The 26,226-nt window shown below is 46.8% G+C and overlaps 2 protein-coding genes across 5 annotated transcripts in view; both read right to left on the reverse strand.

The window, feature by feature from the left end:
• ttc39a (tetratricopeptide repeat domain 39A) overlaps window positions 1-2,250 on the reverse strand; it is a 25,797-nt gene extending 23,547 nt beyond the window's left edge. Inside the window, exons 1-4 of the mRNA XM_060067170.1 lie at window positions 1,918-2,250; window positions 1,393-1,443; window positions 1,116-1,166; window positions 666-713 (exon numbers count right to left, since the gene is read on the reverse strand). Of these exons, the coding sequence (XP_059923153.1) occupies window positions 666-713; window positions 1,116-1,166; window positions 1,393-1,443; window positions 1,918-2,126 (359 nt within the window). The 5' untranslated portion in view covers window positions 2,127-2,250. The remainder of the gene's footprint in view (window positions 1-665; window positions 714-1,115; window positions 1,167-1,392; window positions 1,444-1,917) is intronic.
• A 100-nt stretch (window positions 2,251-2,350) lies between these two features.
• eps15 (epidermal growth factor receptor pathway substrate 15) lies at window positions 2,351-25,946 on the reverse strand. Of its 4 annotated transcripts, none has more exons than XM_060067169.1 (25): window positions 25,865-25,946; window positions 23,460-23,501; window positions 21,871-21,960; window positions 21,533-21,580; window positions 21,356-21,451; window positions 20,982-21,044; window positions 20,699-20,824; window positions 20,415-20,474; window positions 19,211-19,495; window positions 18,710-18,855; window positions 18,032-18,188; window positions 16,584-16,663; window positions 14,267-14,339; window positions 12,615-12,776; window positions 10,939-11,136; window positions 10,006-10,473; window positions 9,717-9,800; window positions 9,303-9,462; window positions 9,002-9,046; window positions 8,263-8,588; window positions 8,075-8,147; window positions 7,858-7,928; window positions 7,530-7,665; window positions 7,129-7,349; window positions 2,351-4,851 (listed from the first exon to the last, which is right to left on the reverse strand). In XM_060067169.1, exons 1-25 carry the CDS (start codon window positions 25,913-25,915, stop codon window positions 4,711-4,713), a joined length of 3,402 nt encoding a protein of 1,133 aa, XP_059923152.1. In that variant the 5' UTR covers window positions 25,916-25,946; the 3' UTR covers window positions 2,351-4,710. The 4 variants fall into 4 exon arrangements, with proteins under 4 accessions (XP_059923152.1, XP_059923150.1, XP_059923151.1 ...); XM_060067167.1 differs by having other exon boundaries at window positions 2,351-4,854; XM_060067168.1 differs by having other exon boundaries at window positions 16,584-16,666.
• Between the last annotated feature and the right edge of the window lie 280 nt (window positions 25,947-26,226).

Consider the following 26,226-nt stretch of genomic DNA (forward strand, 5'->3'; position numbering starts at 1 on the left):
CCCATGGCTACCACACATTTGTGTTCATTTTTTAGTACAGTGCGTTCTGGAGGTTTCTGAGAAGCTCTACCCGCTGTCGGACGTGCCTCCAGCGAGAACCAGCTTATGCTCTCTAACCATTCACAGAAATATATTTAGAGGATCCAATTATAGTCGAACTTCCCACACTTTTTAATCAAATTGTCAAATAGTGTTGAAAATGGCAGTTTGTGGGGGGGATTTTGATGAGTGGACGTTCATTCTTAAATACATCCTAGGACCTAGATGCTTCTAAGGGTTAGGGTTAGGGGTATTCCCTACATCAAGTCATATTCGAAATAGAAAGGGTTTATGCTATTCTGAGTGAGCCCATGACTACACTAAACTAAAAGGTGTAATTTCCTCTTCCTGTTCTTATGAGTGCGTGTGTGGGTGTGCGTTGTACTACAAGTGGAGACACTTTGAGGATTTCAATTATCTCCACATGAAACTGTGGACCAGCAATGACCCAGAACTAAAAGACCAATTTTAGGTCTCTTAGCAGGATATGCATTCATAGTAAATGTTTGGAGAAAATAACAATCGACTCCGTCACCAAGGAAACACATCTCTTGGTGAGGTGAGATGGCAGAGATGGTTGGAGGAATTGGGTTATTGAGTAAACCACAAGGTATTTTCTCTCTTACCCATTGGGTGGTTTCATAGAGTCCTGGTTGTCGTCTGCTAACCGTAGGCTGGAAGGGAGGAACAGAATGGAGGTCATTTAAAGAAAGAGGAGAAAAGCCAGGGCTGAAAAGAGGGCCATTGTTCGGGGAACTTGATAACGAGAGCCATAGAAACACAGAGGCAGAAAAGTCCCCGGGCAACCTACTTACCACACAGGCTAATATCTGGTGGTTGTAATACTAGTCGTCACAATAAACCTCAACAAATATGCACTAAAGATGTAAAATCATGAATAAAATAACAAATACAGAAAGTGGACCCCAAAATTAAACTCATACGCAAATGGGAACACGAAATGTTGTCCATTTGATTATAACCAGTAATTCATGGAAATATGTTAACCACTTTGCCCATTTGGAGTACAGCGGGCCTACTAACATGTAATAACACTGAATGATAGGTCAGACTACCTAAAATCTGCGATGATAGGATCCATCTCTGGGCTATTAATGACTGACAACCTGGAGGAAAACAGAAAAAAGAGTCTGTTAGACAGGATCTGTCAGCGTGTACTGTAGACCTCAACAAAACAGGCCGGTGGTGTACATGTGATGGTGTACCACACACACACACACACACACACACACACACACACACACATACAGTGTGAGTGTGAGTGTGAGTGTGTGTGTGTGTGTGTGTGTGTACGAGTGCGAGTGTGTGCGTGTATAAAGTATGTGACCGAACCGGCTTGGGGAGCTTGGTCCGTCGGGGCTGTCTTTCGCCACGACAGCATCACTGCAGAAACGTTTGTTTAGAGACAGTACAGGAAGCGGCATTACAAGCACGCGTGAAAAGTGCTATGCAAGTATTTGCATAATGAGTGGAAACTGGACAATAAATATATGTAAGGAAATATGTCATAAACAGGGCTGTTCTCAACACATTTAGAACACAAAACATTGAATAGGACTCTATAACATAATATTACACACATAAAGATGGATAAATCGTATTTAAAACTGATTCGTCCCATGAGCCTACCTCCTAGCCCTATTCAACTAAATGGATCGTGGCCGCTCCTTCACACTCAATGCTGCTTCAAATAGTTTTCCACGGAAATTAAGTGAAGTGTGGTATTGATTGTTCAACCCTGTCACTCACTGGGCTACGGTTTTAAACCCAGTTCTGCCCATCCCACCTTGCCCAGAGACGATTCCGACAGGAAAACACGAAGTTCAAATGAAGTAACATTTGATGTGGACTACTCACTTGTTGCTGTCATTTTTCTTTCCGCTTCTTCTCCAATTCGTGATAAAACTCATTCCACAAGCGGGTAAGTTCCGGGCGACAAACTTACGACTCGTGACTAAAACACGTTCATGGGGCTGAGATGTGGAGGCCCTGTACCCGGTGAGCAGCAGGGATGTAAAGCCAGAAATTTTAAAGTAAAAAGTAAAATAAGACAGCCCCTGGCTCATGGGCTGCGCGGAGCCGAATAAAGATCTTCCTCCTTCCTATCTATCTGCTAGTGAAAAGGTGTTGGACCTGCCATCACCATAAAAAAGCTGCCACTTAAATGTATCGGAATCTGGCTCCTAGGTCCTAGAGCGCGTTAAGTTCATGGACGGCTCCATCAGTTGACTTCGTCTATGCAGGGCCTACTAATGACATAAAGCAAGTGACCAAAAGAACACACAACCGAAAAGTTACACTTTCGTTTTATTTTATTTTGAGTTTAATGCATAACATATTATGATCAAGCCTTTGGATAATGATTAATCTCACGTGTTACAAAATTATTTTTTACATTTAAAAAGCCTCTATTGCAAGCTTAGAAATATAAGTGGTTTTTGGTTTGTAAATATAGCATTCTATACATATGACACAACGGGGTCCTGTTACCTTTAATTACAAGTGAGTTGTGTTTAATCACACAAATGTGTGCATGTCATTTCTCACTGACTACCACATGGTGTTATTATTTACAATACAAATGGAATTTGTATGAATAACTGACCTTAACATAGAACGCTATGACCACGCTGATTAGGATGGTTAGGTCTACTGCTTCATTTAAGTGCCAATTTTACACATTGCTCAACAAAATCTGAAAGTTAAGATTGGTAGAAGTGTCTGACAAAGGATGTGCATTGTTTGGTCAGAAAATAAGCTGTTTCAGAGGGTAACGTCCACCGGTTTAAATCAGGTTTTCCCTTATGAAGAAAAAGAATCACATTTTACTTCAGCAACGTCTATGAACTAAACTAATTTGTTTAGATCTTATTTGACTCTAAAAAAAACAATAAAAAAAATCAATCACTAAGAGTTACGACTCACTGATTCAGGATGAAGGAGCTTGTAGTTACCGTGCAATAGGAGCCTCTTTCAAAGCCCTTCCCACTGCTCTTGTGCAACACAAAACGTTTTGCAAGTTAAATCCCAGAGAGATCGTGGGATAATGGGTTGACAGGCCTTTGTACAATATAGAAAAGAAACAATAATAATCTCTTCATTCACATAAGACTTTGAAATGCACCGCAGTATCACAAAAAAACAAAAAATCCACGAAAAAAAAAAAAGGTTCTATACAAATGCCAATATAAGCAGCAGCAGCAACAACAACGTCAGCCTGGGTTGTCAGCTCCCCACTGGTCTCCTCTGAAGGGTGCGACACCCTGTGGAGAAACGGGGGTACTGACTCAATAACAAATGACCCACATGCCAACCGTCCAAGCAAATCGTGTCAATTGACACGGAAATTAGGGGCTAACAGAAGAAACACATTACTATTGAGGGTTGTTGCGTTTTTTGTTGGGACCCTGAATTAATATTTCCTTCATATTCTCCTTCCCGTTGAATTCAGAATCTGAGAGAAGCGTACGGTGCAGACACAAGTTACACCACAAGGGGAGGAGCAAATGGGGAGCTGGTAGCGCTGTTTCAACATTCATATATTTGTTGCAAAGCATTGGTAAGCACATAAATTCATTCGATTTCCTTAAATGGGTTTTATATATATTTCTTTAAACAAAATTAGGATTATGGTTTGAGGAGACACTCCGCAACAGTCTGAGGGTGTTGTGGTGTTTGTGCGTTACACACTAATACAAAACATTTCATTCGTTCTCAGTTGGTATTCGAAAAAAAAAATCGAACTGAAATGTATAAGTATGAGAGTGATTTAAAATATATGAAGCAGTTCAAGTTGTTCTGAAATGGGCTATTAGTGATAAACAAGGGCTGAGAAGCAGACTAATGTTATGTGCCCAGAGTGCAGTGTGAAAAGTAAATCTAAGGCCAGTCATGTAGTATTGTTTACATTTAACCCACATGCCAATATGGGTAACACTAGTATGTATAAACAGACATTCAAACACTGGCAGAGCAAGCTTTTAATGCTATTTCGATTTGTAGAAAGGGGCATTCAAGTACAAGAGGCCACGTAGGGGGATGTAGTAATGTAGTATTGGTTTGCTTGTATAAATTACAATGAGCGTTGTTGACCGGCTGGTAATAAAAAAAAATACAAAAATCTGAACAGTCACTCTTGAACGAACGTGGTGGTGAAAGGGTTTTCTGTTTTTCAACGAGAACCGTCAAAATGCTTCCGAGGTCTGGACACACCGAGACCATCGCTCGCTGGCTGCAGGTCGACCCGTCCGGCTCCTCATATAATCTGACGCGTCCTGACATCCCGCCCCCCCCCCCCCCCTCCCTCCCGCCCAATCAGCAGCCAGACCTCAGCCATACCAGGACACGACATGACGGCGAACACGTAGAACGATTTCTGACGGAAGACCAACAAAAACAAAAAAACAACAACACCGCTCCCAAACCCAAGTTTGGAGCGGTGAGAATAATCTCTTCATGGGGGCAGCGTCACCATCCTTGTCCCCCTTCCCGGCTGCGGTGCACGCCATGCTACTCAGAGCTGTGCCGTTCAAGGCCAGGGGACGAGGAGGAAGAGGAAGAGGAAGAGGAAGAGGAGGGAGGGAGGGAGGGAGGGAGGGAGGGAGGGAGGGAGGGAGGGGGGCTTTAAGGAGGAGGCGGGCCCCCTACTCCTCAGGAGAGTTCAGACTTGCTGAGGGCGATGGCCAGCTCCAGATCCTCTTGCTCCTGCTGGGTGAGGCGGGCGAGCCGCGCCTTCTCCTCCCGCTCGCTCTCTCGCTTGGCCCACTCGATCATGTCGTCCTCCGTCGGGTACTGCTTCGGGTGCACAAGAGCCCACGTGCACACACGCACACACGCACACGCACACACACACACACGCGGAACAACAGACAAACGCGTATGCCGAGAGAGCACAAGACACAACAGGTGGACAGAAGCAGAGACATGTCTATAAGCATGTAATTGCATGAACCCAACCGAAGCTCCAACCTACATTATGTTGTAAACACAGGCATAAAAGTAATCCATACTAAGATGAAATGAATGCTGTCCTCCTGTGGACAATGTGGAGGCCATCCAATGTATTTGTAATTCATTTAAGAGCAGTTGTATCAAGCTTTAAGGTTTTGGTAATAATGAATCACAGGCTCTGTTGTGAAAATCCCAGCATGAATAATTACTGAGGAATCATGTGCCAGGGGCGGAATGGGGGAGACTAAGCCATGCTTATGGAAAACTGTTATTTCAAAGTGCCTTCACATGTGCGTGCGCAAGCGTTAAGGGCCATATATAAAAAAAATAATAAAAGAGCATAAATAATTAGAAAGCAAAAGCAAGGCTAAAGAAAGGCAAAGCGCTGGGAGAAATCCATTCCTGTTTAGCGCCTAGTAGACTGGCTACGTCTATGACTCAGGCCACAGGGGCCTGGGGCGGGGCACTTCGATGCAGACTCGTTGATACACTAGACACACACACACACACACACACACACACACACACACACACACACACACTACGTCTTCTGAAACACACATTTAAAGAACGGGGGGGCCAAATCGCAACGACCTGTGTACTCTCACCCTTGCAAACAGCAGAAATGTAATGCTCAAGAAGCAGGCAGTTTAGTGTCTTCAACGTGCAACAAGATTTGGCGCATGCATAACCAGGAAATACACGGTGATTGGGTAGAGAAGGAGGATAGAAGGGGTGTTGATCCAGACAGAGGTCACGTGATCATTTCCTTGATACTCTCCAAACACCCTTCACAAACAGTATTGCATCCCATCTAATTGTGAAACCACACGTAGACTTTGCTGTATTTCAACTTTGTTTTGTTTAATTCAAAAAAGGGATGTGTTCTATTAAAAAAGGATGTGAAGAATGGAGCGATCCGTGTGAGGGAGAACACTGTGATAGACATGCCACAGATGCACACAGAAGCCAGAGGAGTTGCCCTTGATTTAACTCTTTATTTATGGTAGTTGACAAGGGAGCCAGAGACAGAGAGAGAGTACATGGAACATAGGCGGCCAGCCCCTGCAGAGCTGACCCTACCATGAGGTGAGACATGAACACATGAATGAAAAGATGCGTGAGTGAACAGCCGATGGGGGGGGGGGGGGCGGTGAGGAGGAGGAGGAGAAGGGAAAGTATGAAAAAAAAAAACTAAACTAAAACAGAGATTCCGAGATATTGGAAGCAGTGGTTCTGGTGACGAAGTCACTGGGAGACGCAGCCAATCAGAATACAGGCCATAGTTAGTACGTGCAGAGGTTAAAGGTCACGTCGTTTAGCAAAACATGCAAACCGAAGGTCGGGAGTTGTCCCTAGCTAGCTCGCTGGTACACAACACTGATTATGCCATTTCTCCCCAAAACTCTTGAGGAAAACACAATATGGCATACACCAACCAATAGCTAATTTCACCACCCACTGCCAAGAGATTCAAAAAGTAATTTATATAATTATATAGTTAGGCTTCCTCAGGAGCGATTAGTAGCGACAGAGATAATAATTTTATATATCGAGCAGCGATGACCATGTTGTCATGCAATCTTTGATATATTTCAACTTGTTAAGTTATGTTATATATCAGGTAAAGCTCTTACAATCTATGATTGATTAGGAACCCAAGTGCAATTGCAAACACACCAAAAATCGTAGCAAAATATGTGCAGGAATAAATGTACGCAAGAAAAATCCCATTATTTATGATAACTTACGACATACACAAGCACACGTCGAAAAAGCAAAGAAACCCAATCAAAACGATTGAGCCAACTTTGCTTGATAGTTAACTTAGGCTCACCTAAGCCGTTAATAAACTCACATTCGCAACCTATGTACCAATCAGACAAATTAAAATAACTGAGATAAATGACTGGCAGTGGGTGGTCATTGACAGAATCGTTTTCTTGGGGTGTGGATCGTGGCATTTGGCGTTTGGATCGTACAAACAATAACGGTAACAACTCAAACCTCATTCAGTGTCGGGGTGGGGGGGGGGGGGGGGGGGGGGGCAAGCTACGGACCCTGTGGTTGGGGAAGCGGGGGGGAGGAGGTGGGAGAGGGAGAGGGGGAGGTGCTCACTTTGTCAAAGCTGGCGAAGCGCTCGGGTTCGCGCGCCGCGTGCCGATGGGGGGAAGACGGGGCGAAGGGGTCCGCCGGGGGGTCTTTAGCAGGGAGGGAGGAGGAGGAGCTGGAGGAGGTGGTGGTGGTGGCGGAGAACTCCCCGGAGCCCTGGGGGTGGAAGTGCCCTCGGCGGTGGAAGGAGTCCGAGGACTCGGTCCGCGAGATGGACGATCGTTTACCTGGGGTGGGGAAGGGGGGGCGGGGACAGGAAGTGGGACAGGAAGTGGAGAGGAGAGAGGGCAGAAGATAGTCCTTAGCACAGAACAGAGGGGAACACACGATCCACGAGGGGACAGAGAGACAGACCTGTGGAGCTAGACGGGTGTTTGTGGGGTGGGGGTGTTTGGGGGCACGCTCACCTGGAGGAGGAGGGGGAGGTCTGGTGGGCGTGCCCGTCTTGGGGGGCAGTGCAGGGGGCACGTCCGAGTTGGTCGGCGCCGTGTCGTCCTGGAAGATGTTCTTGTTGTTGGTACCGAACGCATCTGCGCCGTTGGACTAAGAATACAAAAAGTATTGAGCGATTAGTTGGATATATGTAAAGCACGACTATTAAACACACTTCCATGAGTTGTTTATACACAACGGTGTAAACGCAACGATTGAACAAGCAATAGTATGACAAATATCTTGGAATTTGGCTGAATGCAGAAAAAAAGAAGAATATGTAGTTGTGATGGGGAGAATTACCTTTGCCAAGGCGCTAAAATCAGCGAAACCCCCACCAAAGGATTCGTTCCCAAACACTGCGGCGAATGGATCTGTAAGACACATTCAGGCAGAAGGGTGGGTCTCAAAATGCTGATCTTATTCACCAATGAGTACCACTGAAAACCACTTGGTTTTAGACGTTAACCACTGCAGTGACACATTCCTCCACAGGGTGGCGCCACAGCGAAACTCCTACCTGGGTCCGAGCCAGAGCCACTCACTGCTGTACCACCAGGGGCGAAGGGATCGTTGGTGGGCGTGGCGTTCTTCTGCGAGGGAAACCGGTATGATAATTAATACGAGCAGGGTAGTGTACCCAAAACAATGTTAGATCCTCGTTCCCCAGCTGCATCGTACAGAAACCACAACATCGAGCTCGCTCACCACGGGCAACTCCACGGCAGGCTGAGAGGAGCTGAACGGATCCGCGTGGCCGTTGCCTTGGGAACCAAACAGATCCACGCTGCCGGTGGCGGCGGCGGCGGCCGCGCCGAACAGATCATTAGACGTGCTGGCGCCGCTGAGGTTGGTGGCAAACGGGTCGGGGGCGGTCGCCGGCGCGCCCGCAGCGTTGTTCAGCGCGGCGCCGAACGGGTCGGGCTCTGCCGGCCCCGCCCCGCTGCCGGCGAAGGGGTCCTCGCCGGGCTGGGCGAAGAAGGCGTCGGCGGCGAACGGGTCGCTGCCCTTGAACGGGTCCTCTCCGAACGGATCTGGAGGACGACACAAGAGTTCACCTCCTGGACACCCCATTACCCCCCCCCCCACACACACACACACACACACACACACACACACACACACACACACACACACACACACACACACACACACACACACACACACACACACACACACACACACACACACACACACACACACACACACACACACACACACTGTATGTTGTACGTGCTGGCACTCACTGTATTCACTAATTGGTTGTTTGTACGTCCATGCACTTAAAAATAGTACTTAGCATTGTGTAGCACTTTATCCGAGCTACATCTTTGTTGCATACGGGTGATGGGTTAACCTAACGATTGCTAATGCTTGACTCTTGGTTCTACGAAGATCCTTACTGTACCGACAGTAATAAAAGCGTCGTTGTGGGTGTTGTACTCACCCAACACGTCTGCCTTTCCAAACAGGTCGTCCTTGAAGGGATCGTCTACAAAGAGAAAGAAAGACACAAATGGGCGTCATCCAATAGGAGGTCGCCGGTATTGCATCATATATTCCCGATACGAGGATGATATAGTTGACCCTAGAATACTATAATCCCATGAAAAACAATGGATCCCTTTCCGTGTTCGATGTTTGGCACTAGGGTTGAATTGGGTTCACTGGTTGTCCCATGGAAGTTCTAATAACGCCATCATTTGAGAGCCGAGACGTGACACGAGGAGTAGCTTGAGGGGACCCACGGTCTGTGAAGGGGTCCGACTGGAAGAAGCCGAGCTCAGGAGGACCCTGGAGGCCGGGCTGCTGGCCGGCCTGGGCTGGGAGGTTCTGTGCTGGGGAGGTTGAGCTGCGTTCCGGGGACTCCACCGCCTCCTCTGCGGTCTCTGGTACTGGGGAGTCCAACTGCAGCACAGACCCGTGGTTAGAGCACCGCATTACAGCAGAGGAGCTCGACAGAACCCGAAACATAACTGGGACCAGTGCGCTTACAGAAGCAGGTATTACTGTATTTATATTTAAGACATAAAAAAAAGCATGCTTTGTTTTTTTTTCCATGTATCCACTAATTCTCATTGGTGCTAAAAGTGTCTCTGCCAACTCCAATACTGCCAAGTATTCGTGGGTTTTGGCTGTTTGATGACACAAGGGGGCTTTACCTTTGGTGTGGCTGTAGGGGACTCCTCCATTTCGTCCGTCGCTTCTTGGGACGATTCCACCGTTGGCGTACCGTTTCTATTCTCCTGTGGAAATAAACCGGGAAAGATAGGCAACATGGACCAGGACCTCGTGGGATGGAAGAATCGTTCCATCCAAGACTTGCTAAACAGGACTCGAGCTACAGGGTTCAATTGATGGTCTACCATCTATATGTGGGCCAGGGAATTCCTTTGAGGCACACACACCCACACACACACGGTCAACAGTTCAGCAGTGATTCCTTCCTACCATCATAATGTTATTTTCCTGGGGCTTAGTGAAAGTGCCCAGGCTGCTGTAGAGGTCTCCAGAAGCCAGGCTGCTGAACAGGTCATCCAAGGGATCCTGCCTTGCCTTCTTCTCTTCCGGAGACTGCAGCCTCTCGCTCTCCGTCTTCTCCGTCCCTTCATCAACCTTCTCCTCCTCCTCCTCCTCCTCGTCCTCAGACTGTTCTTCTTCCCCCTGATCCTTCATGGGATGGCTTCTGGCGGGGCTGAACTCCTCCTCCTCCTCCTCCTCCTCTTCGTCCTCGTCCTCCTTGAGCTCGTGGAAGGGGTGGTCCTCGTCGAGGTAGAGGTCCCCACGGTGCAGCTCCTCCGTGGGGCCCGTCGAGCCGTTGACCAGGACGGGAGAGCTGTCCTCCAGGGCTCGCTTCCAGCTGAGCTGCGCCGTCACCGACCTGTCCTCCACCTTTAGCTCCGTCAGCTTCTGCTGCACCTGGACCGGAGGAGAAAGACAAAAAAAACACTTTGGTTGAGTGGACATTTTCAAGGATGTCGTGATGGCAGCACAGATTATTTCCTCTTATTGCTGGGGGGCCTCATAGAGCTGAATACTATAAACTAGTTATAAACTAGTTTAGTATTTAATAAGTCTGCTAAAAATAATCCAGGTCCTATTTAATCATTCAGCAGATGCTTTCATTGAATGCGATTTACAGGGAGTTCAGATTTGGGTAATTCATGAGCAGGGTGTTACGCACATGAAGGTCCGACTAGCAGACCGGGGACAATGGAATTGAACCCAGTACCCCTTTTGGTTGCAAGTCAAACCCCCTAGCCCCCTGGCCAGGGGGCTAGGGGGCTTGACTTGCAACCAAAAGGGGTTACGGTTTGATTTGCAGTCGGATCCACTCAAACCGAGCCACTCAGTGGTACCGACGAGAAGGATGCCAGCCCGGACCTGTGTGACCTGCTTGAAGGAGACCCGGACCGACTCCTGCAGGGGCGTGAGCTGCTCCCGTGCCCCCTGCACCTTCTCCTCCAGCAGCCGGGTCTCCTCCTGCAGCTTGAGGAGCTCTTCGCGTGCCTGCACCAGTGCCTCCTCGTACTGGCCGATGGTGATCTCCTGCTCCTCGTGCTCCGACTGCAGGGAGGTGATCTGGGGAGGGAGGGAGGGAGGGAGGGAGGGAGGGAGGGAGGGAGGGAGGGAGGGAGGGTTCAGCAGACCAGTCTGTATAGCCACCAGTGGCGGTTTGAGGATTTTTCTGAAACAGGGGCTGTAGGACCCTAAATGCCTGTTTGCTTTATTTAAGTTCATATTTTACAATGACGTTTGGATTTTCATAAGTGAAATAATATAATAGTTAATTGTGTTAATTTCGACGCAATTAATTACCTCTAATCATAAGCTCTAATCATAAGCTCATTGTGGAAAAGGATTTTTGTATTTTGCGTTTGACAAGTAAACCCTTTAAACATCACGTCGTGGTCCGGTGGATTATTTTTGTGGATATTGGATGAGGTATGAGTCGAAGGGAAAACTGAAGCTTCACTAATTAGACCTATTGATCCTACAGGGGCCATTAAGGGGCCACATGCTGCATTCAGGGGCCGTACCGGCCTTGCACTGGAGTTGTCTTCTCCTAAATTGCATTGACCCATTACTGCCGCCAATGGTTTGGGTGTGAAATTGCATCTGTTATCGTTGAATTCTGCGGTAGTTCCGCTCGTCAATTGATTGACGGCACTGGGGCACGTCAGGGGCCAATCAGAATTTCAGCAGGGGCCAGGGCCCATGTGGCCCCACCCCTAGAACCGCCACTGATAGCAACTACTGGCTTTTAAGAAAAAACATTCTTCCAGGACAACACCGGTCTGAGGATAAAACCGTCTTAACCATTTATCCTGGTTTCATTAAAGGGGACATATTATATACCACCAGGTGTGAGTGTGATTAGCCTTACAAGCCGTTTCGAAAATCTGCCCCATATGACATCGCTAGATCTGTGCTGGATAGATCAGTCTACCAGCCTACCCAGTGGACTGAAGTAAACGTTGCTCATCTATCCAGCACAGATCTAGGTGGACACGCCCACTAGTGACGTCATATGGGGCAGAATATCAAAACGGCTTGTAAGGCTAATCACATTCACACCTGGTGGTATATAATGTGTCCCCTTTAAAGCACCAGTTAGGCAAACTGGTTTGGGTGACTACGCTCCCGTTAGCTTCCTCTGTTCTACCCCAAGATGTACAGATCCAGTCTGTTAATAAGTGTTTGAACAAGGCTGCTACCGGTTTGAGCTAAGGCTACTAAAGTGCTCATGCTTTTGTTTACATCCAGGGCGAGTGCTCATGTAATGTGCATGTAATACATTAACATTGGTGATTTATGTTTTCAGGAAGCCAGAAGCTCTCAAATGAATCAACGCCTACCAACCATCGAGGAAACATTATCCAAAACCGACCAAGCCACTACAGTCGGTTAGCCTTAAAAAGGTTCCAAGTATGTACGCCTATATGTATGTGATTTTTGTGTGTGATAGAAATAAATACATGGTACTGTACCATGTGCGTGAAGGTCCCTGTGTGTGTGTGTACGTGTGCGTGCGCGTGTGCGTGTGTGTGCGCGCGTACCAGCTGGCTCTCTTGGCTGGTCTGCTGGCGGATGTGGGAGAGCTGGCCCTCCAGGGAGCTCTTCTCCAGGTCCAGCTCGTCCACCGCCTCCTGGATCCTCTGGCGCTCAGCGTGCAGCTGCTGCAGAGTCAGGCTCTCCCTGGACACCACGTCCTGCAGCTCCTGGGGGGAGAGAGGGGGGAGAGAGGGGGGTGAGGAGGGGGGTGAGGAGGGGGACGAGGACGACCAGGAGGGTGGGAGAGACGGAGGAAACACGAGGTCGGACCAGGGCGATGTGGTCGCAATGGTCTTAAAGTTTGCTGTCGTGTTTGTTTTTAATCAACGTGAACGGACTCGTATGAGGTCCAATCGACCCTCATGAGTTCAAGTCCTGATTTCAACCCTGAAAAAGAAGCTGGACAAAGGGAAGGTTATAAAGCTATAGAGACATTTATCTAGCGGGGCAGCTAAAGCAAACGGACAAAAAGCATAAGCTTATAAACGGGTTGGATTTCAAAGTGTTCTGTTGCTGCAGGCCAGCGGCAACTGTACTGGGCCAGGGGGAAAGGGATCTACAATGTGACGGCTAAGCGGAAACAACACGGTAAAGTTGACCTATGATAGTTAAGAGAGTATGTGATATAGATACAATAGACATGGAAGTCACCAACAAGAAAGGGAAAATACTTATGAAGGAAAAATTCGACTCGATAAATAGACAAACATCAACCGAATCAAGTTTCGCTTGGAAAGCGAAGGGACCAGGGAGATGAATCGCTAATGAATGAGCAGGTCGACACAGCGAGGGTGCGTGCGTTGTGCCAACGACCGGGCGGGGACCGATGAATCACCGAGTCCAACAGCTCAGTGAGCTGCGTCGCCTACTCCCTGGGAAACAACAGTGTAAATAGATGAGCATCTCGCCTCCAGGCCACGCCCCCTCCTCCACATAGCATATTGAACTACATCAATCAGAGTCCCCCGAGACGCCACCGCCACCGCCACCGCTCTGACGTCCCCCTCCCAGATACAGACCACTGGCCCTTTAAATCGTCTGCGCCCAAAATAGAGTCCAATCCGTCAGAATCAGAGCAGGTTGGAAGCCAGGGAGATATATCTCCATAACAACATCAGCCTCTCTTTATTTTCCTGTCTGCCGGTCGCTCTGTCTGCCTGTCTGTCTGCCTGTCTGCCTGTCTGCCTGTCTGTCTGTCTCGCCCTTTGTCTCCTGAACCATTATTAACAGTTCCTCCGAGCCTCTGAAGAGGTCGCCCTGGTACGTTATTGACAGTAGAGCCTTGTTCGTGATGCTCAAAAGATTCAGTACCACTACTCTGACTTTGGGAATTGTAGTGCATCATTCCAACCAAATCCGTCAATAACAGTATAAAATAAAAGCATTTGCATTTACCAACTGTATTGATTAGGGTAGCTGACTCACATAGGCATTTGGGAATAACTTTATATACACACACTACGTGTATGAAAACCGATTTTGATGTGAGTCACCAACAAAGATAAATAAGCTGCATTTTCCATCTGATTATTATCCTGACCCCGTCTATGATTTCAAAATTGAGAATTAATTTCAATCATTCAAAGGCAACGAATAGTTTCAAAATAAAAGTCAGGGGCGAAGAAGCAGTCACACAAAAGGCAACGTCTGGCCCTACCTGGACTTCACTGGTGCGCTGCTGGATGGTCTCCTCCTTCTCCTTGATCTCCTGCTCCACGCCACTCTTCTCCCTGGAGTTCCAGCACAGGAGACAAGAGTACTTAGCCACCGAGGACAGCGAGGGCAGCAGGCCCAGCCCTTCCAGCCCCCCCAGCCCCAGCCAGCTGCCCACTGAGCCTTTGCCAGCTGGCTGGCCAGCTACCAGCTGCTCCCCCTGGGCAACCATTCTCCGAGGACCCCCCCCCCCCCCCAACACCACCACCACCACGCTGAAGCCCGCCTGCAGCAAAAAGACTGGGTAGCAAGTCAGTGTCCAGAGTCAGGGTCGATGTGGAGTGTGTGCGTGCGTGTTGTGCGTGCGTGTGTAGGAAGGCGTTGGCTGTGTGTACCAGCCCCACGCTACTAGGAGACTAAGAAGATGTGGGCGGGCAGCCCATGTGCAGCGCCTTTGTGAGAGAAAGTGTGCGCGTCCTGGTGTTTGAGCCGAGAGAGGAGCCAGAGACAGATGGCTTCCTTGAGGATGGAAAGAGGAAGTACGGGGAGAGTGAAAGCAGAGTGGGGTGGAGAGAAGGAGAGAAAGAGAGAGAGAGACAGAGAGAGGGAGTGGGAGGTGTTTGAACATACAGCATCATTTGCTCAGACCACCTCCCCTCTCCTCTCCTCTCCTCCCAGCCTGTAGGGTCCCAGGAGGGGGGAGGGCTAGACGTGGGTTGGGGTCTATTAACCATTTAACAGTTTCCACTGTCGTTTAGCAGTTGCTGTGTTAGCAGAAGCTCGTCATACCAGTCATCTTTAGTCATAACTAAAGATATTATACGCTGCAACATTCTCCAAAGGAGGGATGCAGATAGATCGTAGATATAAAAAAACACATGTGACCAGAGCAGACCTCGTGAGGGGTTTGAATTCAGAAGGCAGAACAAAGAGCTGAACCTCATCGCAACACGCACGTCAAGTCCCATAAAGAAGAAAAGGTGCATTGCAATAAATATTTAAAATCCTTTACACTTTCAGCTCTGCACTGACATGCCCCTCAACCATGCATATATCCTCTCTGGTCCCCCAGCTAACTTCAAAAAGGTAAAAAGAGATGAGGTAAGGGTGATGCAGCTAGGGATGATCTACTGTGAGGATGACGGGCAGAGTGATGACGGGCGATGAGTCAGTCAGACGGATGCTTTCCCTTCACCGATGAACACCCCCCCCGAATCAGTAGAGCTACCGAGAATTGATTTCACAAAGCACTACCCCTCATCAGCCAATATCAGACACTCAACAACACAATTACAGCATGAAGCTGAAAAAAAAAAAAAAAAAAAAACGTCCAAGTAAGTGGATTAAGGGCTCGAGATTCGATCCCACTGCTTTGTTTAAGGACTTCCAATAAAGCAACTGGACCCAAAATTGTCCCGGCGTTGATATCTTACCCTACGCAGTAACGCCCGGCAGCTCCACTGCTGGGGCCGTGGCGTTTCGTGGCCTTAAAGCAGCCACAGACAGCCATCATGGTAGCAACACCTCTTGCATCGCTGCTGCCCTCCACACGACTCACAGCGGACCAATCTGAAGGCCTGCCCACACCTCAAGGGTCCCCCCGCAAGAGGAAGCAGGGCTCGTTTCCCCCCTAGCTCGTTTTCAAACCGGAAGCATACTCCGGGACTCCCTCATCCAGATCGCTCAATTGATCAGTGGAAATGAAACGCAACAGAATGTGTCCCAAAAGAACACGTCAAAAAACACCAGGCTGAGGCGGAACGAATGGACCTCACAGATGTGTTTCAGCATCGATACTTTGGGTTGCGTTTCGTAAACTGTGACTCTCTCACTTCTCACCCTCAGCTGTGAAAAAATAAGGAAGCAAACGCTGAAATAACCCTTCCGTTTCGACTCTTTGATGACCACAAAAGATTGATGGTAACGGAAGAACGGTGCAAGTCACGCTACTGGGGACGGGAAGCAAATATATGCAAAGACATGCAGAGAGACATCCTACGGCAAAATCTGTGCCGGGAAATTCATAACCGTGTGTTTGGGAGCAGGGGATGCTCAGGCTGATTAGTCCATTGCCAGGGAAGCAACAGATTGATACAGATCTGCGCTATGTCCACCCTGTAGCCAGAATACACAGGGGTGCGGTCTCCACCTTAAGCAGGTTGGTGTGTGGAAGCACAGGTGGTTGGGTGTGCACGTGTGTTGGGTGTCATGCGTATGAAAAGATAGCCTATATTTGTCCGGACGTGGTTAACCCATTCTGCCAACACACGTCTTCAATCAATTTTGCTCAGGGACTTGACGAGATTGCCGGACGAGCTTACCGTTGTAGATCCACTATCTCGTTACTGAGGGAGTCCAACTCCTTGATGGCAGAGAAGTCCGCTGCAAGATTTGCCATATTCTGCTAATAAGGAAAGAGAAAAATTTCAAAAGGGAAAATGCTCGAATAGAGATCTATCTATATTTATAATATACATCTATTACCACCGAAAAAACATATTTCCAGTTAAAAATGAAGCTTTTCTTGGAAATTAGATTACATTGTGTTGATGACTCAAGAACACAAGACACATTCATTGTGAAAATCAATGATTTGACGAAACAACTAAAGGGATGTCTATGACAGAACTACAGACTGTACAACAAGTAAACATTGGGAATCATAGGGGGGGGAAGCTAATTAATGTAACACCGTAGGCGGAATCAGTCAAAAACACAACTAGAGATTCCTTCAAAACCTTGAATATACTTTACTTAAGGTTTTGCTTTTTATACCAAACACAAACTATATATTTCTAACAGTATTGATTAAATCAGATAAATACAAACTCCAAATATGTATGAGTCAAGGCCAAGGTTTTAAAAGAAGCAATAGCTCGGAAAGTTACAGTGACTGCACCTCAATACCACAGCCATATTCCTCCTCAGTCCTACAGGTACAGGAACGTAGTGCAACTGCGACAGCATAATTATTTTTGGAACAGGGACGCCATAGGGACGCCAAAAGGCCACAATCAAGTAGATTCCGATTAGTTCGTTCAGTTACCTATATAGTCATTTTTTATATCAATGCAGTATCTGAAAATAATGAAACATAAGTTACACAATGCATTAGCGGTTTAGACTAATGCATGAGAATGTTGTGTGGAGAAGGGGCTCTCTAAGGTATTGAGGTGCACCCTGTGTTTCAGCTGGCTTTCACTCACTCAGAATCCAGGCTAGAGATCCCTAGAGATGTTAAGTGGCCATGCGTGAAAAGCAGTAGCAAACAGTGGTTGCATTAAGAGACAAAGATTACACAGCTGCAAGCGGAAGAAAAAAGACAGGCGCAGCACAAGAGCAAAGTAGAGGTCAGTCAAATAAGAAGGTAATCAATTAAAAGCAATAAAACTCATGGGAATTATGTCTAGAGGAAATCAAGGCATTCATATTGAACATGTGACGATTGTGGTTTAGCAAATGCCAACACAAAATAACAAGCAAAGATTTCAGTTGTCCTCAGCAAAAGCAAAAGAAAATTCCAGACTATACTATGTTGACAATGCAGATGCGATGAACAGCTTCTGCTAGAGTTACCCTTAACAAGATCCTTAACACATGAGTAGCATTAGTACCTATAGCAGTAAGTATCCAAGACTCTAAAACAATGAGGGCTGCCTTTGCAATGCATTGAAGAACCAGATGAATGAATAGGAGGGAGGCTGCCCGAGCTTCCACTCACAGTTCAGCGGGAGCCGAGGGGTTCCTCTCGGGGGGGGGGGGGGCCTACCTGCTTGATGCTGAGTCGGTCTGAGGGAGGGATCATCTCAGCCGACAGGGTCTGGGGGGGCTCCAGGCCTTTGGTGAGCCTCTGGTTGATGAGATGGAGCGCCAGGGCAAACTGTTCCCTGGTTAGCTTCCCTAGGTCTCCAATGTCACACAACTCCCTGATGACAACACGGGTGGGTGGACGCGCGCGCACACACACACACACACACACACACACACACACACACACACACACACACACACACACACACACACACACACACACACACACACACACACACACACACACACACACACACACACACACACACACACGTTATATAACCAAGTAATGATTTGCCCCTCTGGCCCATTTTCTGCCCGTCTGATGGAACAGGGTGCACAGAACAGCACGCGGCTAATACTGATGTTTGAGGGCTGTGTGTCTAAAGTTAGAGATGGTCATGTTCCACACAGGCTTGGTGTGGTGAAGATCAGGGTGGACCATTTGGCAAAAAGTGATAGATCTGGCCGACAAACCGCAGATTTGCACACTGTACCGAACTGCGTCAGTGAAATGTTATGAGTTTGGCTCCACCTCAATCGACTCATATCTCCACAAGCATGGCAGAAAGTAAGGCAGTGTGTGGTCCGGTGGAAAGGAAGCATCTGGATCGCCGTCTGGAGGGCCCCTGCTCACCAGATGCGAGCCAGCGTCGCCGAGGGCAGGCCCGTCTTCAGGAAGATGTCTCGGACCTCGGGGCCGGACACCAGGCCGTCCATGTCTCCGTCCGTCTTGCTGAACAGCTCGTCGTACTTGGCCTTGTCTGCAGGGGAGACCACCCACTGGGAGGGGCCCCAGGGGGACACAAGAGAGACGGCTCAGACCGCCATTCGAACACTTCCATCGATAAATGTAATAAAATATAAAAAAACCTTTTTCTGATGGACTCTGTTTCCGCAGGGTTTACAACTGTTATTGTACAACACAGTTGATATGCAGATGTGTGTCGTTCCCGCCCCCCCCCCCCCCCCCCCCTGAATAATTTAATAAATCCTTCACCGTGACCATCTCTGTCTGCCCGATTGGCTGATTGGAAATCATTATTTGAAGCGTGACCCCTAAACCCTTTCAAATCTGCGTCCATGTGTTCTACTTTCTGGTGGGACGGGGAGGACGGAGTGGTAGAGCGGCACTCACGGGGGCGGCGGCCGGCGTGGGGGACGACGTGGGGGCCGTGGCCGGCGTGGGGGCCGGGGCGGGGGCGGGGGCCGGGGCCGGGGCGGGGGCCGGCTTGGGGGCGTGGTGGGCGCTCTTGGCCCCCGAGTGGGCGGAGCGGGCGTCTTTGGTGGAGGGCGGCGACGGCAGCAGGGGCATCCCCGAGGGCACGGTGGGTTTTTTCCTCTTGGAGGGGGGCACCAGCGGGGGCGGGAGGGACATGGGCACCGGCTCCCCCTCCAGGGCTCTGTACACCAGGTACATGGCCTGTGGGGAGGACACAGAGCGATGGTTAGCATCCCCGTCGGTGGGAGTCCGTCTCGGAGGCCTCGGGCTCCACGATTAAGGAAAAAAAATCATAACCACGATTATTTTGGTCAATATTTAAATCACGATTATTTTTTAGTTTGAAAAATGATGCATTTATACAGCATTTCTCTAAAAAAAACAATTAATAACTGAGAACTTTGAAATTTCACCTTAAAAACATACAAAAAAAGTACAATTAGTAAATATTCAAATAGAAAATAATGTATAAATATATATCCAGCAGTTGGAGAATCATGAATAAAATAAAATAAAAAATAAATCATTCCAACTCGATTATATTAGTTTGGGGATCGTTTGACCCAAAAATGTATTAATTAAATTAGATTAATTGAACAGCCCTAGGCCTGACCGTGTCGTTTCACGTGGGGAATATGTTCCACTGATGCCCCTAAAGGTTTTGTTTATCAGGTCCAGATCTGGCGTTTACAAAAGCACTCAACAGTGGCACCACGAATCCCAATGTGACACTACAGTCGGCTCAGAGTTTTTCATCTTTTATTACCATGTCGTGCCACCTAACCTAACGTTGACCATACTTTCCAGACAAGATCACCACAGAGAGGGTGAAACAGGAACAGGCATTTGGTTCCTGCCAATCTATGTTCCTAAAACTTCCACAACACAGTTTTGTATCTGACTCTAGTTGTACTAACAGTAAATCGTGCAGGTAACGTAATACAATGTTGTGGACATAAACAACGTACTATGCCTTCGTGGATGCATTCTATCATGGGGAATACATATTCTTAACATATACCAAATGTAGCTGAAACTAAACACAGCCAAAGCTAGCTTATGACATTGATTAAAAGTGTATAGACTAAGCCATACGTAATGAATGTGGGCTATTTCCTACCACAGCAAATTCATCTCTCTCGAGCATTCCATCCCTGTCAATGTCACTGAGCTCCCAAACCTTGATAAAAACACAAATAAACACAAAAAGAAAAAACAAGAATAGGTTATTGCAGGTTTATTATATTATCTCTTAAATGTAATCACATTTCGCTTTAAAAAAAAAAATATCACACAGCTAGCACAAGTTCAACGCTCAGCGTCGAGTTTTGTCCGTAACATCAGCCTTTCACGCCGTCACTATATGTCAAACAGAGGCATGCTGAGATCTGTATCTCTTCCTACCCTGCCCAGGACGTCCACGGGGAGCTTGGAGTTGAGGAGGACCGGCTTGACCTTGTCCCCCGTGAGGTACCCTCCCACAGGGAACAGGCTGTCAAAGATAGTGTCGAACTTCATCTTCTCCTCTGCCTGGAGCATCAGCAACACCAGCGACACCAGAAACACAGAGGATTAGAGCGTTTAGAGTGAAGCTTATAGTCGCACTGGAATACCGTAAGTCACCGGACGTAAGCCAAGTTTTCAATGTCTTTTCATCACATGTTTTCAACGTTTTTTGCACCTTTACCTTGACAAACCAGGGAATATCCATGGCCCCCCCGCCGGTCAACTGCGGACTGCTCGTGTCATTCTGGTATTGAAAGGAATCAGTGGGTTTTAATTCTAAGGAACAACAGATACACATTGCAGGATAAATACAGTACAGTCAATAGACACCGGTTGGGGAGGTTTGGATCCGGCTTTCGCTGTTGATCTTAACTCCCCCATGAATTCAACATTTAAAAGATACTTTTACTTCAATGATTAATTACACTATAGTAAGAACACCTGCAAACCATTTTACAAGTGTGTCTAAAATACCTAAATAATAAGAACAGCAGTATGCTTGGCTTTACTTAAATCCACATTTTAACATGGCAGTGACAAGTGAACCGAACTCACAAATTTGGGTGGAGGAACGGCCAGGTGAAGGCTCTTGAGCGCCACCTCCAGGCCATTCTGGGCACAGGCCACCAACCGCAAGGCAATAAAGAATTGCTGGGAAAAAAAATGACGTAACTTAGCAAACCCAGACATCCCAACTGCTGTCTCAACAGATGCTCCGATGATAACAATTACCTGTTTGTTCAGGCACCCTTTACGTTCGGAGTCTGCCAGGTCCCATACCTACAAAAAAGGGGAAATAATAATAAAAAATATTATAATTGTATTATCATCGTCATCACCATCATCATCATCAACATCATCATCATCATCATTTACAAAACGAAGGAAAGATAGACAACAACACTGTATGAAATTCTGTGAACACGCAATTGGCAGAAACAACACAGGGAAGCTGCATCATGCCAGTAAACACTACTGGTGCTTCCTGAGTCATGCTAGCACTTCCTGTGCAGTACTGGTACTTCCTGTGAGGTACCGGAACATCCTGTGTGGTGCGGCGCAGCGCTCACCTTCCCGAGGACCAGGTCAGCCAGGCCAGACCTCTTTAGGAACAGAGCAGCATCGGCTGCTGCCACGCGCCCGCTGCCAGCCGGGTCAACCTGGAGACAGAACCCAGACACACACACCACACCACACCACACCACAGACACACACACATCGCCCAGGTGAGACAAGCAAGACGGACCAAGACACACACAAACACATTGCCCAGTTGAGAGACGCAAGAAAGACCCAGACACACATCACCCAGGTAAGACACACAAGACCAATACATTCAGAAACAGATGTGCTCTCTAGGCAAAACCGCTCAACGACATCGCAGCAGTGGGTCAGCTTTAGGATTAACAGATGCTAAAGGAATTGGATTCATGATTTAAGATAAGAAGAGTTACAGAATGAGAGAGTTACGGCTTTCAGCTTGAAAATCCAATTTATTTATTTTTCAGGTGTGAAAGCCGGCCTGGTAACTGTAGCAAGTTAACAAATTGAATTAACTATTGAACAAATTGGTAAAACGTACAATTATCTTCCTAAAAACAAAACCTTATATCAGTGGGTGGTTTGTTAATGGGTTCCAAGTAACCATGTTGGCCAATTCCTCTTGTCCTCTCTCACCAAGGACCCAGAGAGCTCACTGTGATAGGTTGGGCAGAGACAGAGGGAGAGAGTCCGTCATGTATTCATAGCCAGGCCTCCCTTATTGGAAACAGAGACTGAGTCTGAGTGGAGAGCGATTCCTGCCCACTGCATCGAGGAGATGGGCTTAGAAAACCACTACAAGATTATCCCTGACGGCGCTTTCCATCAGTATGACACCAATACCACTGCCACGGTGCTGTTACCCTTTCCATAAGCTATCGCCATTGGCACATTACCACTGCAAATTATTTGTCAATATTCTGCATGCATATTGTGCTGTGGAGGGGGCGTGGCCAGGGGTGGCGTTGGATCAGAGGAGCAGCAGAGAGACGTAGCTAAATTAGGCGAGTGTGACGAGAAAACACAATGCATACAGTCTACTGATTGTGTTCTGTGCCGTCTCTCTCTCTCTCGCTCACAGTGAGGTCTGCTCCAGGACAGGTCCTGCACTTCGCAGGAGAGTGCGACCAAGTGGGACAGACCCGTGAACCTACGCTGGGTGACGCATGTGCTTTAGCGAAGTTTAAGGAACTCGCTGCCCGTTCGCTGAATCAAGAGACGTGGGAGTAAAGGAGCGCGTTTCCATCCATCAAACCAGGATGTAGGTGCTGATCGTGCTACATACACGTTTTCACATCCACATTTCAAGAAAACCAGAAAAAGCGAGCAAAGGAATGAGTGGTAAATGCTGGAGGCATCGTGTCTGGAGCTGGTGACCACAGTTCAGGTGTATTCCATGTTGTGTATACATGGTGTATTAGTGGGCCATCTTTAAACAGGTCACAACTTGTATTTACACACACAAGGACTTGATGTGGGATGACAATATAGAGGTGTTACTTTGCCAGAGTGATCTTGAAAGGTTAAGTGGATGCAGAAACCTTATATTTTTTTACCATGCATGAATCGAACCAATAAATCCACAGGCCGCTAGCTGTGTAGAAAGACTATTTCTCACCTGCCGGTAGTATTTGTCATAGACAGGATTTCCACTGGAAAGCTGTTAGGAAAGAAAGACAGTATAAATTAATTTCAGTTTACTACAGACCAAGTATACATGGGTGATTTAAACAAAATGCTGCTGCTACTACCATTATATTAGGCAGTTTGCATGAGTATATGAAACACTTTTAGGTATAAATGTGGGCCTACTTGAGATTCTTTGCACTTCTCACAGATCTGGCATAAGCAGTAACTATCAGCAGGTGTCTGTTCGATCGCTGGCAAAACACATCCTACAGAATGTGCCAAAGACAGCTTTGAAATGTCTACAGGAGGCAGATCCATTACAGATTATAGAAGACAAAAAGCTGGCTGGATTCTATTTCTATCAACATAGTTGATTTACTCTCCCAATCCATCAAATGCACATCCCAAGGTAAACATAAACAGATTTAGAAGGCCTACATTTTGTTAAGTGGGAGCTAAAGTGACAGCCACCATTAGAGGATATTAAACAGTTGCCACTCCCCGTGTTTGAAAGGGTTGAGCTAACCAGAGGCGGCTATACAATCCAAGATAGGGCAAAAGCAACTAAAACCTCCCAGGGTAAGATTCTCAAGAGAACTCAACAGAACCAACCAAGTTTTAGTTTCTCTGCTCCCATAATGTGTGATCTTACACTCGCCTGTTCAAGTTCTAGTCTACACATTGTCCGGTTTCACGTGGTCAGCAGACAACAGCTTTGAAATTTGTCATTTCCTCATTATTTCCTTTCCCGTTCACTTTGGGTCATTGCTTCAGTCTTTAAGGAGAAGCATGTGAATAGAGGCAACATTTTATTCAATGTTTTCATATGTACTGCACTCGCTCTGAGTATTTATAGGAACACTGATTAAAGCAAGGCAAGGACACACCTTATGTGTATTTATTCTGTGATGAAAATGATCAGAGGATAGTTCATCAGGAGTCTGTGTCATTGTCTGCCCTGCTCAAAGATCTCCAATGATCCATAAAAGTCGCTGAACACTAAAAATGTCTACATTTAACTTGTTTTCCGAATAGACCGATGAAAGCAAAAGTGAAAAGTCAGAACTAATACATTTTTATCAGTACAACGGATCGTACAATCAGCTATGCCAACGGCCATTCTATAACATGACAGTTAAACTCCCACACACACCCATGTATTTTCTCTGGCCCATGTCACTTTTTCTACAGTAGACAATGGCGTGCCTGGAGCTGTTGGCTGCCACAACACAGTGGTTATTGTACTGTCAACTCTTTAATTGTGTAGCACAGTAAAACATCATTTATTATAAGCTGGCTTTCAAACATTGGCAGCCAATAGATACGCATCTCTAAAACAGTGATAACAGTGAATGTTCCAGACTGCTCAGCTGTATACAACAGTTTAATCCAGGTTCTATTCTAGCAATAACTACAAACAGCAATAATGGTTCTATAGTATAATGGCAGCTTGAAAAACCATGACATGACAGAGAGAGTCTTTGAAACAAGCTCTTAGAAGAGGTTGTTCTATTATTTTAAATTGTAAAAAGGGAAAACCTCAAAGCTAGTCATATTCTGGTGTCAGACTGTAAAGTCAGGATAGCTGCAGCAGTATGGCAACATAAAGCTTCTACATCAGCATTTTCCCTGACTAAGTGTTCATGTTATTAATTATAGAGCCTGTTAGAAAAATACACGTCAAATAACTTTAGCAAAACATCTGTAACTCACTAAAAGTATGCTTGTACTACACTGACAACGTCCCAACTTGCAAGATACCACAGCGAATATAGACTAATGCGTCCAATGTCATGGACACTGACAACAGCACACCCATACATGACCACTCCATGATCGCTCCATTATTAGACTGTTTGTGGTGAATAATCTCCCAGCAAAATAAGAACAAGCAACAGCCCTCTTGATAAAGGCAGTGTTGATCCTGACGCGTTATCTCAAAGAAGCAAGCAATAATAATGGCTCTAGCGAAAGCAATGTTGACAGAGGAGAAACAACAAAAGACAGGGGGAGCACAGTAAAACGCTCTGCAGGGCTGTAATAAGCAGCATTGTTACGAAACACCATGTATTCCATTCTCAACGGCGTCCTAGACACATTGGTTTAGCATGAATTCAAAAAGACAACTCTGAAACAGACCTATACTGCAGAGTAACTAGCAGTCGGCTAGCAAGCTAGCGCGCTAGCTACGCCCTTACGCAGTCCCCGACGAGAGCAGAGAAACTTTCCTCAGTCATATAGCAGGAGACAACTTCCCAAAAGAGGACGAGACATCGCAATGCACCCGCGATTTAACACATACGGGGGGACTAGTGTGGTTGAAATAATTTAAACGAATACACACATCAACAAAAACATCTGTAGCCATTACATGTGTTTAAAACAGTGTGTTACCTGAGTAAGAGACAGAGTGGCAGCCATAGTTTCAATTCCCACTGCTTTCATTCCGCAGCGTCGTTACTATAGACCTATAGGGGGCGCTATAAACCAATAAGGACGTTATGCGAGAGAAAAATGGCAAAGGAGGATGACAGAAGAATCGCGTTATTTCGTCTACCTCGAATGCAGACACATCTTCGTGGAAATTTTCCTACAATGTTGTTTGTTAAAATACTATTTTCACTATAATAACACAATGCTGAAAGATTGTTACTAATAGTGTATCATCATGTCATAGGCATATGATTTTCTAAACGAAAGAACACATCAAAAATATTTAGCAATTTGCAGTGTAGGAATACTTAATATCCAGGGGT

This window comes from Gadus macrocephalus, chromosome 12 (genome assembly GCF_031168955.1).
Source record: "Gadus macrocephalus chromosome 12, ASM3116895v1".
Classification (NCBI taxonomy): domain Eukaryota; kingdom Metazoa; phylum Chordata; class Actinopteri; order Gadiformes; family Gadidae; genus Gadus; species Gadus macrocephalus.